Source organism: Phocoena phocoena, chromosome 3, assembly GCF_963924675.1.
Source record: "Phocoena phocoena chromosome 3, mPhoPho1.1, whole genome shotgun sequence".
In the NCBI taxonomy this organism is placed as follows: Eukaryota; Metazoa; Chordata; class Mammalia; order Artiodactyla; family Phocoenidae; genus Phocoena; species Phocoena phocoena.
Window position 1 is genome coordinate 126,146,553 of NC_089221.1, and position 17,288 is coordinate 126,163,840.

A 17,288-nucleotide genomic window follows, 5' to 3' on the forward strand; every position below is an offset into this window, starting at 1 on the left:
ACTCCCACTCCAGGGCTCTCCCCATCTTGCCTCCTGAGACCCGAGCCCTGCCCGCTACTCTGATCTCTGAAGGACTAGGCCTCCCCCTTTCCATGAGCACTGATCCCTCAGTGCCTGGGTCCCTGAGTGGTTCCTGCTGCGGGACCCTATGTTGTATGCTGGGAAGCCCACATGAGTCTCAGCAAACTGCGTGGTATCTTCATGGACCCTGAGAATCTGGACTTTGCTCTTGGTCTGAAAGTTTGTTGCATGAATTCCTCTCCCCCTTCTTTGATGAAGATATTTGCTAGTGTTGAAACTGCTCTCATGTTCATATCACGAGAAATCAAGGTCTTGCCCTTACTGCCTGAATTACCAATCCTAATCGCCCATTTAGTGCTTTGAAACCTGGCTCCACTGTTTAGTAAGTTTTTGACCTTGAGTAAATCTCTTAACTCTCTAAACCCCTATTGCCTAGGCCGTAAAATGGGCTAGTAACAGTCCCTATAATATAGCAATATAGTAAGTTCCTGACACACAGAAAGCTTTTAGTTCCTTCATGTAGCAGATACCTGTTGAGCACCACCTGTGTGCCCAGTGCTGTCCTCACAACCAGAGACGTAGCCGTGAGCAAGTCCCACAAGTTCCCTGCTCTCCTGGGGCTCACATCCTCATGTATCAGTATCTTCTAAGCCCTGCTTTGGACCAGAACTTCACAGAATGCTGAAAGAGTTAAGTGATGGAGTAGCTTTGTCATCATGAGAGAGAATGCACAATCAAACCTTCAGCAGAGGACGTGGAGACATTCTTGGTGATAAAGAAGGGCCTGTCACCCCCCTCCTTAATTATCCCCATCCCTACCCCCCACCCCAACCCGGGCTTCTGGGAGAGTGGGAGTAATTGTAGGGCATTCAAGGACCTGCCTCGAGGGATGCTGAGTGGTCCTGGAATGAGGGGGTCCAGGCCATCCGCTGCTAGAGTCATGCTGACTCGGGCTGTGGGCTTCTCAGGAGTGGCAGCCACCAGGGGTTTCTGCTATCACTGAGAGCTGGCCTTGTGTTTGCCTTGGACACCCTCTCCAGGCAGGGGTACCAAGACTCAAAATTATATTCCCCAGAAATGGCAAGAAAACTGTCCTTCCAGACAGCATAGGAGTGGTGAGAACCAGCCAGGAGGACTCCTGGGTCCAAGCACCAGCCCGTCTGCTAATGGGCTGTGACCTTGAGAAGTAACTTCTTTCTCTGAGGTCTCTTCCTTCACCTGTAAAATGAGGATAATTACACCGGCTTTCATTCATCCACTCAAACTGAGGGCATGCTTGTGCCAGGAGCCCAGAAATGAACGAGGCAGGGGTGCTTGCTTCTGTGGTGGAGTTTACTCTCAGCAGCGGGAGACCGACTTTAATCAAACAGAAGTGCAAACATGCAGTGACAAGCTGCGATGAACGCTGTGAAGGGGAGGTTTGGGAGTAACTGGAGTATGTTATAAGGCTCCTCATCTAGTCTGGGAGGCCCGGAGAGGCTTTGCCGAGGAAGGGAAATTGCAAGCCAAGACCTTGACATTGAGTAGGAGGTGGGAGCGTGAGGGGGGGAGGGAAGAGTGTGGCAGCAGAGAGAACAGCAGGTGCGAAGGCCCACAGGGCAGGAAGCATTAACGCGGTGGAGAAACGGAGGCAGGCCCACATACCCGCTGCGCAGAGAGCGAGCGTTCTCCACAAGGCCCTCAAGTATATTAGAGGGGAGGACGAATGTGAAGATGCCAAGTGCCCCACAAAGCGACGTGCACGCAAGAGAGTGGGTTAGGAAGCCTGCAAATCTTATAAACCCTGTCTTGTCATTCCCGTGGTCGGACATACTATATTACTGGCAACCAGCCTCAGGAGGTTCTTTTGGTCAGTTTGTTTGTGTTTTAATTGCTATGTAATGGCTTTCTGATGGGCTCTAATTGGGAGAAGTCTGACATCTGTCTGGATAAGAATTTCCGGGGCCCCAGGAGACAGGAGCAAGTTTTCTTTTATTTGTTTCAAGTTCTGTTGTGCAGTCTTTTAACTGTTTTTGTAAAGTTGCCAGATTTCTAATCTGTTTGTTGTCCAAACCCTTCATTTGGGCTTCACCAGGAAATTAGGTCACTGATTTTATGCAGCAAAATATTAACCAAAATGCTGCAGGTTAAGGGCAAAACTTATACAAATATCACCAAGGTTACAGTTGCTGGATCTGTGAGAGTTTTTCTAAACCCAAAATGTGGTTTGTGTGATAGATTTTGCTCTTGTTCTAAATGTGCCTGTACCCGGGAAAAAGGAAAGGTAGGCTTTTTTCTCTCCTTCTGTCTACGCTAAATGCACTCCTATTCTGCGGACCTGAGACAGAGAGTAACACTGGAAACATAGGATTTAAGCTGTATGTTTTCAAATAAGTCTCTGCTCTCATTTGTATATTTAATTAAAACCTACCAGGCAGGAAATTATTTATGAGATCCTAGGACAAATCTTGCTGCTAAGGAAAAGTATTATAACAAATTGTAGGTCCTAATAATAATAATAATAAATGCCACCAGCTGATATATGCTGAGCATTTACTATGTGCCAAGCACTTTGCTTTTAAATGCAGTATCTCATTTTATCCTCACAACCCTGTGAACTAAAAGCCATTCATAGACAGGTTATATCCCTGAGCCAAGGTTAACTGGCCCGTCTTGCTTGGTTTGTTAAAGGCAATTTTTTTCCATTTATTATCAGGATTCTTCGCCTGTGGTTCATAATTGCCCTTCTGAATTTGATGAATCCCCCTGGCATTGCTTGCCAGATTTTGCATATGGTGTGTTTCTCTAAGGTTAGGGTCTGTAGCTTTTATCAACTTTTCAGAGCTGTCCGTGGCCCAAAATAAAATGAAAAGCTTTAGTTCTGGGTTAATGCAAATCCAAAACAGAGCCCTGAAAGCTTCTTTGATAATTACACCAAAGCCTTCTCTTGTATAACTGACCCTATTTCAGACCATATATTTTTTTTCTTCAGTTTAGATGATATAAGGTCCTGGTACCAGGAGGTGTGTCTTTCTGGCTCAGCTGGAGAAGCCATTGGTATTTAGCTGAGGCCTCATTTCCCTCTGACGAGTACCTCATAAGAGGTGCCCTGAGCTGATAGATGTTCAAGAGAGGTGCCGCCCATCATTATGGACTGTGGACACCAGCCCTCAGTCATCATCTCCACATCTCGTCAAACCACACTTTAAAAGGCACTAACGTAATATTGGTTGCTATAATTTAGTAGCTTAACATTGTTATTTTAAATTGGATCTCTCTACTGACTGCTTAGGTTGTAGGAGTTATGCTTAAAAACTTTAAATCTTCTGTTTCCCCAATCCTGCTACATAATTTTAGACTCTTCAAACGTAGCCTGTTAACTGAACTAAATTGACATTTCCTCAAGTCTGAGTCTTCGAAGTATATTTCATTTTAAACAGAGTGCATTTTAATTTTTGATGAGCTGCAAATTTGTTTTAGATTTTTAGGGTTACCAAACATCTTGAATCATACAGAAAATATTACAGCATAGTAGCTTAAGGTTTGTATGTAGATAGTCTGTTTCCAACTTGCTCCTCACGCCACAAACTCAAGACATCGTGGCGATTTTCTCACCGGTTACATGTCACATCTACTTCACCAGCCAGTTTGTCCATGTTGGTCAGAATTAGGTCCAGAGTCGCAATTTCCCTGGTTGCTTCCTCTGTTTTCTGGGAAACAAAATTGCCTGCCGGGCAAGTCAGGAACTTGTCAGGTGCTCGGGTGTTAGCTCAATGAGATGTTTTATTGGTCTGGACTTTTTAGGTGGCAGGAACTCAGCTCGAGCAACATTGGGTAAAAGGGGACTGATGAGCTCACAGAACTTAGGAGAGTCCAGGAGCAGCACAGCCGGGTTGAGGGGCCCACGGGGGCAGCAAGTGGGTCTTCTCCCTGCTCCTTTTTGTGCGTGGCCTCATGCTCTCCTGATCCAGACTGACTGCCTCCCTGTCAGGGGAAGGAGGGCACGGCCAGCTCCTGGGCACCGTGGGCACAGTGAAGCCCCAGAGACTCCAAGGAGCCTGACTTTGGCTGCATGCCCACACCCAGGCCAGGGCAGGGAGACAGCGATGGGCGAGCAAGCAAAACATCTAAGCTCCCCGAACCCCAGTTTCCCTCTCTGAAAACAGTGATAACCATGGCCTATGTCAGCAGGCTCAGTGAGGACTGAATGAGCAAATGCATGGGAAAGGCTTAGCATAGAGCCTGGCGCCACCGGCTCCACCAGTGCAAGCTCATGATAAACACCCAGTCGTGTAGAAACGGCCATTCCCCCTGAGCCATGACTAATAAATGCTGGTTACTGTCAATATTACCATCATTATTAATAACACTTAGCACAGGGCTCAGCATATGTTATTGATCATTATTATTTTTTACTCAGTTACCATTGTTATAAAGTACATAGCATAAGGCCTGGCACAGACACTCTCTAAATATTAGTTATAATAATAACAATAAGAATAATAAGAATACTCAGTGCCTGACACAGATGAAGCGCTCAATACATTTGAATTATGGTCCTAACGGTTATTAGTAGTATCCTGTGAATTACTGGGCATCTCGGGACTGCCATTCTCTTTTGCTTGTCCTGCCTGATATCCTCATGGTAACCAGCATCACAGTAGCCAAGCACTTTTCTCCCTTAAGCTCTTTATTAAGCTTCAAGCCCACTTGATCATGTCAGGTCCAGGCAAACCGGTCTTTTCCACTTCTCCCGTGGTGCCTCATCCTTGGGCACCAGCCCAACCTTCCAGGAGGGTGTGCCGGCAGCTAAGCCCAGCTTCTGCTCAGTGACTCCACCTGCCCAGCCAGCCCTCTGTTCTGGGAGTAGGAGAGTAAACACCACCCACCACCTTCAAGTCTCTCCATTACTCCTTTCCCCTCACCCAAACTAGATCTTGGCAAACAGGGGGTTTTGATAGGGGACAGGAGATAATAACAACTACTACTACACTTACATAGTGCCTGCTCTTGGCAGACAATGTTCTCAGTGCTCTACGTACATTAACTCATGAATCCTCACAACAAATGTACAAGGCAGGTACTGTAATCATCCCATCTTCTAGATGGGAAAACTGAGGCACAGAGAGGTAACTGACTTGCTCTAGACGATGCCGCTAGTAAACGATGTAACCAGGATTGGAACGTCTTAAGAATATTACACTAAATAATACATAAATTGCCTCATACATGGTGAAGATTTCCCAGTGGCCAAGATTATAGCAATGATATCGTTGTTATTACATGTCAAATTCAACAAAAGGGCTCACTCTTCTCCTCCTGCTGAGATTGGAACACTTAGTAGCAAGTGAAGAGAAGAGTGCCCCATGGTTCACAGAAGTGGTCCCCCTAATGATGGGGGTGGGGAGGAATTTTTTTAATTGAGGTAATATTCACATAAAAACCATTTCAGAATGAACACTTCAGGAGCTTTTAGTACATTCACAGTGCTCTGCAACCACCACCTCTATCTAGTCCTGAAATATTTTTATCACCCCAAAAGGAAACCCATAGCCATTAAGCAGTTGTTCCCCATTCCCCTCGCCTGAGCCCCTGGCAGCCACGAATCTGTTTTCTGTGTCAAGACAGAATATTTTGGGTATTTCATAAAGATGTGGCCTTTCGTGTCTATCTTCTTTCACTTAGCGTGATGTTTTCCAGATTCATCCACATTGTACCATGTGTCAGTGTTTCCTTCCTTTTTACAGCTGAATAATATTCCATTATATGGATACACCACGCTTGTTTATTCGAGTGTGGATTTTAAAGGAGCCTTTCCAAGGTCCTAGCAAGGCTGTGTCAGAAAGATAATGCTTCTAACATAAAGGCAGAACTCGGAAACCTCACCCTGTTATGATCAAGAGAAATCCAGAGAAGAAACCTAGCAATCGGGCTGGGATCAGAAGCTGAAAACTCAATGCCTACTTAAACGAGCGAGAAAGGCCAGGAGGCAGACAGCAGGGTCTGAAAGCATTCATCTTCAAAAATACTTCAAAACAAAACAAAACAAAAAACACTGCGTTGGCCAAACAGAACCTTCTGGTGGACCGGTTTCAGTCCCTGCTGTGTCTGTAAGCCTGGCTGGGCTTCTGGAAGACTGTGGCACCAGCTCCAGCTTTGGTATTGTAATCTCCACTAATGTGAGAAAAAAAACAAAAAAAGCAAATTGAATTTACAGGCCTGGCAGAGAGGTGGGTGGGTTCCCAAACCTTAAATAATCCACAGTGTTACAGGTATGGGGTGTGCTGTAACCAGTCAGAGAGAGAAGGCTGAATGCTGACTCCGCTAAGGATTAAAAACAGCCTTAATGCCTGGCTGAGGGACAGTTTTGGAGATCTAGGTTTCTATCTCTGAGTCAGCTGATACAGAAATAGCTAATCCTTCACTTCCATCACATCTACAGGAGGTTTTAACTGCAGAATCTGGAATTGTGGGTGATAGTCTCAGAGGATGAGCGTGTAACTCGTGGAATCAGGAGTCTAACAAGCAAAAAGTGCACCCAATACTTTGTACTTCCCACTCCCCTGCCCTTAATCCTTGTTCTACTTTATAAGACATGATGAGCAAGTTAATCTCTTCCCACAGAGAGGCATTAAAATATTCAAAAACCCTTTTCCGCATTCTGTTATGTCTTCTCTTCTCCATGGAGAAGACCCTGCCTTAAGGCCTAATTTTGAGTCGCCTCTCCATCCTGATTACCGTTGTCCTGTGGGTGCATATCAGTCTGTCTCTTTTTCTAAAATACAAAGATGGGATCCAACCAGTCACTCATTCATTTCTGAATCAGGTAGTCTTTTAGGATGAGAGCTATTGACTGATGACATATGCAGACCCTAATCTTACAGGGGTCTTCATGAACAAATCATCTTTTCTTACCTTCATTTATCTAAGTTTATTGCTAACCTCCAACAAATCCTTTCCCTCTTTAATTTAAATGATACACTGCCAAAACCCAAACTTCTGCTTTTTTAAAAATTTCTAATTATAGTTTCTTTCTCCCTTTTGATCCCTCCCCCACCCATCCACCCCCCACACACACTTATAAAAACCTGCTTTCCTGTATGCAGAATGCTGAAGCCATCTGTGGTTCAGCCTTATTTCAGAACAGATACGTCAATGGCATGGAGAGACCCATCTAGTCTGATGCCCTCGCTTTACACACCATTTCCCCCTCTGAGAACCTCTTTCTGACCTTTTACCTTCCCTGCGCCTCTGCCTCTTTCACTTAATCTCACAACCTTCTGAGGCATCTGTGTCCACCTCATCCATTTCCCACAGTGACCTGTAACGTGCTTCCTGCCAAAGCCACTGCAATAAACAACTTCTGGTGGATTCAGCAGCAACTCGAGAGGACCAGAAATGCTCTCCCTAATAATTCCCGAAGCTAGGATCCCAACCCCACCACTTGGTAGTGGACACACCCTGAGATTGCCGAATCAAGCTGCAGACCCAGAGTCCCTCTACTGGGCTTTGAGAGCCATTGCACTTTACATTAGAAGGAAGTAATCGCATACAGAACCCATTAGGAACACCCAAGAACATCAGCAGACAAGAATCAGAGAGCCCCATCCCACAAGTGACAAAACTGGCCCTAGAATTAGAATTTTTAAGATATAATCTCCAAGACCATCCAAAGCCCACCTCGTTGTTATTCAGATGAAGCAAGTGGGATGGAGCAGAGCCCCAGCAGGGCTCCTTACTTTGGGCCCCTCCTCTCACCTCCATGTTTTTAGGCCTCATTGTTCAACCTTACACCACCCCCCTGTCACTTAGCCAGTATCCAGTCCTAGGGGTTCCAGGCAACAAACCATAATGGAAAAGATATTCTAAAAACGAAGTCAGACAAACAAATGCCATCTGGGTGCTCAGGAATCTAGCCATTTGCTGGCTCCTTTCCTTTTAGGGTTGATTACAAGAGCAGTGGCACCAGAGGGATAATATGTTCCTATTTTTCCCTCTAATCCAGGACACCTGTTCTTTCTTTGAGGAATGTGTAATATTTGGGGCTTCTTCTCAGCACATGACCAGCACCTGTTGCTCATGCCTTTCCAAATTGGCCTCTCCGATTTGGGGCTGGCCAACTGGACCCCCATCCACAAGAGAATGTGGGCAGCCGACTATGCTAAGTTTGAAGAGTCTGGAGTCTCTTAGAAATTAGCAGGTCAGGATAGTGCTCTCAAGCAGAATATATACATCATGACACCCCCTCCCCTTAAATGTGATAGCTCTGGTAGACTGTCATAAGTCTTTGAAGAGAAAGGAAGGCTGGAGTTCACCACAGTCTGTCACTTTATTTCACCTCCACTGCCATTCATTCATTCAACAAATATTTATTGACCACCTGCTCTGTGTCACTCACTGCCAATCGTCCACTCATGTAATCACCCCACAAACATGTACGGGGCCTCTGCTGAGACCAAAGCCCCATGCTGGATGCCATAGGAAACCCAGCAATGAAGAAAGCTCAGCTCCCACCCAGAAGGAGCTCTTAATTTAGTGGGAGTGATAAATCCACAAGCTACTATGTTTTAAGACCATATTGCTGGGACAAAGAACGATGGATCATAGAGGAGAGAGAAGTCACTCCCAGCTGGCAGGTAAGAAGGGTCACAGGATGTCATGTGAGAGGTGGACCTCGAGGAGGGGCAGGGTTTGGACAGGCAGAATGCATGGGTGGTTGAATCGATGTGGCGGCAGAGATCTGAAAACCAGGGGGTCCTCCTGGCTGCTGTGCCGGGGAGTAAACAGAGGTGGAGGATGGGGAGAGACCCCAAATTCTAGTAGGTGTGAAAGGTCTGAGGCTTTGTTATTTTCCTGGCCCCTTAGGCTCTGAGGTTTGGCACCCCATCTGCAAACAGGCAGCCCGGGCAGAGAAGAAGTTAAAGGTAAGCAAGCTGGTGGTGATACCAAACCAGCTACTTCTAGCCACAGGCTGGGGGCACTGTGCTTTACTAGAGAGTCACTCCTTAGTGTGTACACTTTCAAATGTGTGCCTGTATCCTTGGATTTCCTTAATAGTAACATCCACCTCATGGGGTTTTTGAAGGGATTAAGACGTTGGATGTGAGAGCACTCTGAAAACGGTAAAGCACTGTATGAATGTGAGTTTTTAGTGCTTCTGGGGTGAGGCTATACCCTTCCCATTACTTACCAAGATGGTGACCTCTCTGAGGCACGTAGGCCATGGTTTTTCCCCAGCCGAAGGTCATTAGTAACAGTGGTTAAAACTGTCACAGAAATGGACAGTTTGCAAGGCATCTTCACAGCCACCGTCTGATTTGATTTAACACCATTGGGCAGGTGGGTTAGGAATTGTGTCTTTGCTTTGCTTGTGAGAAAACCAAGGCCTTAAAGAGGGCGGTGACTTGCCCACAGTAATGCAGCCAGGCAGAAGCACAGCCAGCGTCCCCAGGCACACGCTAGAGCAGCTGAGGACCTGTGTCCCTCTGAATGACTGTGCTCTGACAAGTACTAGGAAGTCCTGTGAATCTGGGTTCTTGATCCAAGGACTGCAAGAGGGGTGGGGCACAGCTCCTGAGTCTTCGATGGTATGGAGGGGAGACCAGGGTTGTGTGCTGGGGTGTCTCTACACGCTGGCCCCCAGATATCAACTTGGCCCTTGGGACGCTATTAAAGTTACCTGCTAGAATCTCAGCTAAAAACACATGTGTATGATTTCTGACCAGCTGGTTAAACATTATCCCCTTTGCCATCTCATATGTTTCATTTGTGAAAGAGCTGGTCTATTGATGCATATTTTTTTTGAGCTGTGAGTTTTTTCCCCCGTTTCTTCCAAGGCCTCTCCCTTTTAAGGTCTAAGAAAACCTTATTGTCCTTTTCGTCCACAGTTTCCTTCTCTTTGTTGGCATTTCTCAAATTTCAGTTATCCCTCTACAACCCCGATGCTTTTTGCTGTATCTGTGTATCACCCGTATTACTATATGCTTCATTTTTTTCTTTACATCAACTCACTACTTTTTACTTCATCAAACTTATTTTAAAATAAAACTTTATATCACCCAGTGGAAAACCAGTATTATTTTTTATAAATAGAAGGTTAACCCTAAAATACATTCATTGAAAATGAAATATTTCGTAACAATAACTCTTAGAAATTCTAGCTAAATCATGTTACCTGGACTCTCTTTATTTAAAAAAAGGGAGGGGTGGTGAGGTGTGGAAGGTGGAATTAGCAATTGTTATTGAAACGTATTAGGACCAAATTAAGACTTCCTCCTTGATCTAACCAAGAGGACTAAAATAGAATTTTACGTTTTATTCTCTCACTCTGTGACTCAGAATTATCAAATTTTCTGCCAAAATTCATCTCCCCAGAGCCACACTAGTTCGCAATCTACAGTTTGGGAAACAGTGCTATATAGTCCAAGTTAGAATGCTTTAAGTTGCAGGATGAGAGGTCCGGGAGGGAATGTAGCAGTCCTTGAGACCAGCCCCTGCGTTTCACAGGTCAGGGATTCAGGATCCCTAAAATCACACAGTTTACCAGTGGGCCTTGATTTCCAATCTGTGTACTTTTTAACCAGCAAGATAAACTTTGTGCTGTTCTGTTAAAGGAGCCATGAGTCCATCACTGCCATTGTCCAGAGAAAGATTTTTTAAGTCTCTCACTTAGGTTGATGTCATTTTGCAATGGATACACTATAAAAAGAATCAGTATGTTGTGCAATTACATGACGTTTAACCTACCTTTATGTTTTGTATAAACAAACTGCTAAGGGATGATGCTAACCAGTTTTATTCCTTTAAAGTAAATACATTATTGACTGGGATAAGCCAAAATGAAGAGCTTTATGAGTAGCTTCCTATCTAAAAGGCCAATTAAAAATATGTTTAAAAAAAATCCTGTTCAACAGCATAAAGTCCTGTGCATTTCCAATTTCATTCACAATCAGACATTGATTAAAAAGGCAGAAAATAAAGAGACAGTACAGAAACAGCCAGAGAGTGCTTTCAGCAGTATTGCTAATGTTCCCCGAAGAACTGCGTTCTTATAGCCCCGTCTCCCTGCTCCCCACAAGGTTGGAGATGCCGTCTCTCACCCTCTGTCTTCATCTCTCCCACAGCATAGGCGGACGTCTGAAACTTCCATCTCACCCCCTGGATCTAGCATCGGGTCACCCAACCGAGTCATCTGCGTATGTATCACTTTTCAGCCACCGAACAGCCTTGCTCATCCCCAGGCCTGTTAATTAAAGAGTCTCTAAGGACAGCCAAAGACAGCAGTCAGGTTTCCATCCAGCCAATGTCTAGTGTGTGCCTGTCATGTGCTAGACTCCGTGCTAGGTCCTGAGGATGCAGTCGGGGACAGGGAAGACACGGACCCTCACGGAACCCACAGCCTTGTAAATAGTTACAGGGATAACATCAAGTTCAGTAGAAGCTCTGAAACCAATAATGATGTGCCTCTTCCCCCTGAGTCCTTGAGACCAGGGCAAAGTGAAATTTGGGTCAGAGTGGTGTTTGGAGTGGGTCTTGAGGGGGATGTTGATGTGGAGATAGTGGCGTGTGATAAAGAGGCAGACAGGAGGAAGAAGCCATATGAATGTGGAAACATGACTATAAAGGGTTTGCAAACATAAAGAAGAGCTTCCTAGTCATGTGAGAAGTCCAGGGATGGAGCAAACTACACGCATGTGTCTGAGTTCCCAGCCCCAGAGGCACTGAAACACAGAGACACTCCTCATTTGCAGGGATGTGGCAGAACGGACAAGAGTTGAGTCAGATGACCTCACAGGTCCCTTGGATATGTAATTTATTCATTCATTCATTAAGCAAATGCATCCTTGAATGTCTCCTCTGGGCTAAGTGCTGGGCTCTGGCGAGCTGCACCTGCCTGTCCTCATGACATTGACCCCATAAGTCCATGGATAATCAGATGCCATTCTAATAAGTGCCGGGGAGAAAAAGTGCAGGGTGCTCTGATGATGCTGCAGATGGACAGAGGGACCTGACAGTCTAGGACCAGTTGGGAGAAGAGTCCTGAGGAAGAAACAGTTAAGCCCACGCCCGAGAAGTAAACAGAAGCTAGGTAACGGAGGTGAGGAACGCAGAGCCGGAGAGGACTGCAGTGAGCAGGGGAGGGGCCTGGCAGTCAGCAGACCTCTTGTAGCCTTTCGCATGTCAAAGGGCCATGAAGACCAGAAAGGAGGGAAGTGGTCCAGAGCAGGAAACCCACTCCTCATGAGAAGCTCTAGAGACAGTCCCCAAACAAGCCAGCCCTGAGTAGGCCCTGCCCACCATTGCTTCATCATTATTTCACTCCAGATCCACATTCAGTTTCGTCCTCGATCCCTGGATAATGCCCATCGATGAGACTGTTTCCTTTCCTTTCTTCTTCTGTTCAAATGAAAAAAAGACGTAAGAGTTAGCATTGACTGCAACTTCAATATGGGTCAGCACAGCCATGTGGCTCCCACAAAAGAGAAGAGACTTTGATCACAGGCTGTCCTCATTGAAGATTCTAGTCCAGAACAAGAGAGATGACAGCTCCCCTGGTGCTATGAATGGGGCCAGACCACAGTAGGATTAATGAGCTTAGTTTCAGAGCCTGCAGGGTGAGAAGGTTACTGACAAACGTGCGCACGTCTCCAGAAGAGTGTTACCAGACACACACAGCTGCATAGAATGCCACTACCCCCCAGCTGGCCTCCCTGTGCTTCCGGGAAGCCACCTTAAATTTTGTGAATTAAGTTAGGCCCAGATGACGTTCACCCTGGCATTCTGGAGGAAGCTCGTAGAGTTGCCCCTGTGAGAAGCAGCCCCGCTACAGGTGAACAGCAGCAGCTGGAGACACCTGCCATTGTGCCCTTCAAATGGGGGCTTATCCACTGAGACCAGTTACCCCTGGCATATCCCAGCATTGGCCTGTGTCTCCCCTCCTATATTCTGCTCTCACCTCCAGCTGCTCTGGGGAATGGCTGCCCTTGTCATGTGAGCCATGTTTTAAGTCAGACTGTTCCACACATGGTTTCCAAATTCAGGGAAGAATCCATCCAACCACTTTTGGGACATTTAGTAACAGGCAGAGAGATCCAGTATTGGTTCAGCGTTCATAAATATGGAGGTTTGGTATTAAAATAGAATGATCAGTGAACCTGGAGGGGGCAAGTTCTTTCAAACTTTGCTCCACTCCCCACTGACTGCTAGAATCATCTCCAGCCCAATGTGTTCTCTTCCTTCCTTCCTGGCTAACTATGTTAGGATGCCTCTGTTCCATCACTGTGCCTCCAGACCTAAGGCTCATTTATAACCCAGTAAACAAGGAAGTATAGGAAGAAATATAAATTTCGTGTTTTTGAGGTTTGGAGTAAAGTGCCCAGATAAATCTTGACGAGTTTGTAAGATGCCAAGAGCTCTCAAGGTCAACATCTAACATCCCATGATAAAAGGCAGCAGTCAGTTCAGCAGGTGGACTCTCCTAATAAGGTTCCCTCTACCCACACCCCGCCAAATTGGTACAGTTGTGGGTGTCTGGCCTGGGCAGTCTCTGGCAGAAATGAGATGGCACACCTCAAAGGGTTTAAGTATGGAGGGAGTGTGTACAGAATTGTGGGCAGGGTCAAGGGACCCACAAGACCTAGTGCGGCATCCAGAGTCAGCAACAGCAGGAGGCTGTCACCACCCTAAGCCTAAAGGGAAGGGCTGGCCAGAGCTGCATCTGTGGCAGAGCAGCCGGGACGGGAGCCAAGTCCATCACGGCCGGGCAGGGCGGGTGCAAGGGAGACATGTACACAGCCCCGCTCTCCACTCAGCCTGCAGGTGCCCCTCATTAGCCAAACCCAGCTGAAAGCCAGGGAGCCTGTGACACAGTCCGTGGGACCTCAGAGCTCAGACCAGGGCCAGGAGGAGTGGGCAGTGGGTCTCAGGTGAGCCGACAATGAACAGCATGGTGCCCAGACAGCAGTAGGATGGGATGGGGATGAAGGAGTGGAAGGGCCTTGGGAAGTGTTTAAAACATCAACAGTCCCAAGGTCTTTATGAAAGTTGCTCTCTCTGTGGCAGTCTTGGCCCTGAGACTTACCTGGCCCCCCAGACACTGGGAGAACGTTATAGGATAATACAGTCTCCTTGGATTCTCTCTTAATCTACCTCATCTCAGGACCTTGTAAGCCACAGTGGTTTTGGGGGACAGATCCTGACTGACCATAGCAGAAACCGGGTGACCAGAAACAGAGGGAATGGCTGGAGGACGCAGATTTGGAAAGGACGTGGCTTCGGGAGCCACAAGATGGAAGCTGTCCTGAGCAGGGGAAGCTGTCTAAGTCCTTGTGGTTCTAGAGGGTTGAACTCAGGCCAAGGCAGGTGGTAGGTAGAGGCTCGCTTCAGTTCGATGCGAGGAGCAGCTCTCTGAGTGCAGCTCTCTGCCAGTTGTTAAGACGGTGAACTCGCCATCCTGGGAAGCCAGCAGAGGCCAGTGGAGGGGGCAGGCTCCCAGGCTAGACTGCCTGGGTTTGAATTCTGGTACAGCTACTTATTAGCTGTGACCTTGGGCGAGTTCACTGATTTCTCTGTGCCTGTTTCCTTATGCAAAAACGAGGATAATATTCGTATGGACTATTAGAGTTGGTGGTTGTATGGATTAACGGAGTTAAACCACATAAGGGACTTAGGATGGAGTCTGGCTCACAATAAGTGGTCAAGTGTTAGCTAGTGTTTTACTGCCGTGATTAATTCTGTCTTTACAACCATCATCATCTTCTTCAAGGATGCTGTGAATGAAGATGCCCTCACTGTGTGGGGCTTGGAAGGCTGGATTCAGCCCTACTGGCTAGGCGGTACAAGTTGCAGAATCTTTTGAGCCTCAGTTTCCTCATCTGGAAAACAGGAATCATATTTTTTAAATTTACTTTTTATTTTACGTTGGAGTATAGTTGATTTACAATGTTGTGTCAGCTTCAGGTGTACAGGTGTACTGTAGCTAAGTCAGCTAAAGTGACTTAGCTATACAGACACATATATCCATCCTTTTTCAGATTCTTTTCCCATATAGGTTATTACAGAATATTGAGTAGAGTTCCCTGTGCTATACAGCAGGTCCCTGTTGACTGTCCATTCCATGTATAGTAGTGTGTATATTGTCAATCCCAAACTCCCAGTCTATTCCTCCCCGCTCCCACCTTTCCCCCTTGGCAGCCATAAGTCTGCTTTCTAAGTCTGTGAGTCCGTTTCTATTCTGCAAATAAATTCATCTGTATCATCCTTCTAGATTACACATATAAGTGATATCATATGATATTTGTCTTTCTCTGTCTGACTTACTTCACCCAGCATGACAATCTCCAGGTCCATCCGTGTTGCTGCAAATAGCATTATTTCACTCTGTTTTATGGCTGAGTAATAATTCCATTGTATACGTGTACCACGTCTTCTTTATCCATTCCTCTGTCGATGGACATTTAGATTGCTTCCATGTCTTGATTCTTGTAAATAGTGCTGCTATGAACATTGGGGTGCATGTATCTTTTCGAATTATGGTTTTCTCCAGATATATGCTTAGGAGTAGGATTGCTGGATCATATGGTAGTTCTATTTTTAGTTTTCTGAGGAACCTCCATACTGTTCTCCATAGAGCTGTACCAATTTACATTCCCACCAACAGTGTAGGTGGGTTCCCTTTTCTCCACACCTTTTCCAGCATTTATTGTTTGTAGACTTTTTGATGATGGCCATTCTGACTGGTAGAAGGTGACACCTCATTATAGTTTTGATTTACGTTTCTCTGATAATTAGTGATGTTGAGCACCTTTTCATGTGCTTTTTGGCCACCTGTATGTCTTCTTTGGAGAAATGTATATTTAGATTCTTCTGAATTTCATTCTTTTACATGTAGGTGTCCAGTTTTCCCAGCACCACTCATTGAAGAGACTGTCTTTTCTCCATTGTATATTCTTGCCTCCTTTGTCAATAGATTAATTGACCATGGGTGTGTGGGTTTATTTCTGGCATTTCTCTCCTGTCCCATTGATCTATATTTCTGTCTTTGTGCCAGTACCATACTGTTTTGCTGACTATAGCTTTGTAATATAGTCTGAAGTCAGGGAGCCTGATTCCTCCAGCTCCGTTTTTCTTTCTCATAATTGTTTTGGCTATTTGGGGTCTTTTGTGTTTCCATACAAATTTAAAAATTTTTTTGTCCTAAAAATTAAGAATAATATTGACACTTACTACACAGAGGCATACTGACATTTGGAGGAGATCATTCCTATACAGCACAGGACCTCACACATATGTTCTGTCAATGTGGTGTCAGTGTGAGCCCAGGTGGAATGAATGACCTGTCTTATTCTCACATTCTGCGAGTCTTCCATCCTAGCTGGAGAAGCTCATACCCTCTGTGCCTGGCTTTTGTTTCCTCTCCCCTTTTCCGCTTATCTTTCTGCTTCTTTCCTGTCCATTTCCCTCTTCCTCAGGCTAAAGTGGATAATGAGATCCTTAATTACAAAGACCTGGCAGCTCTCCCCAAGGTTAAGTCCATCTACGAGGTACAACGCCCCGACCTCATTTCCTACGAGCCTCATTCCAGATACACGTCCGACGAGATGCTGGAGAGGTGTGGCTATGGAGAGGTACGGCATCTCGCCCTCTCTCTGGGGCTATTGGAGGAGAGGAGGGCCCTCAGGGTTCCCAGGCCCCTCCATCACAGAGACTTCAGCCTCCATACTGTTGGCCCCCAGACTCTTTTAAACTGGTATTTATAGTCGACACTTAAAAATCAAGTGATTTCATCCAAAATCTGGCTTCTCTTGAAAAATCAGAACTGGTAACACTACACCAGTGTTTCCACCACCTAGAGATAGGGAGCAGCTCCCTCTGTAGGCAGGACATGGACTCCCCAATTCTCCCTGATCCCCACTACTCTCTGAGAACCCCAACATAAAAGCCAAGAACCTGTGACCACTTATCACCTGAGGTGTTGTTTCTCTTACGGTGGAGAGATTTTATACATAGCCTACGGCTCTCATCCCCAGCTGTGCTCAGTGGCCACTTAGGTTTATAATCCCCAGTTAGGTAGGTTCTCTGGGTGCTGCCCCTGGCCTTAAGCCCCTGTGCTCAGAGCAAGAGACACTCTTATAAAAAGTACACATCAGAAGGCTTTTGAAATAATTAAATGGTTGCTGGACAAGAGAAAGTGTTTCCTGGAGAAGGCAGGGTGGCTGTTACCCTGGAGGTCCTGACAGTTTACATCCCAGGAGGTTTTCTCACCCCACCCCAGGCCCCTGAGCTGAGAC

The 17,288-nt window shown here is 46.0% G+C and overlaps 1 protein-coding gene across 1 annotated transcript in view; it reads left to right on the plus strand.

The window, feature by feature from the left end:
* The window catches only part of ABLIM3 (actin binding LIM protein family member 3), a 142,224-nt gene that overhangs the window by 92,808 nt on the left and 32,128 nt on the right, over window positions 1-17,288 (plus strand). The window contains exons 9-11 of the mRNA XM_065874835.1: window positions 8,866-8,924; window positions 11,124-11,195; window positions 16,470-16,625. Of these exons, the coding sequence (XP_065730907.1) occupies window positions 8,866-8,924; window positions 11,124-11,195; window positions 16,470-16,625 (287 nt within the window). The remainder of the gene's footprint in view (window positions 1-8,865; window positions 8,925-11,123; window positions 11,196-16,469; window positions 16,626-17,288) is intronic.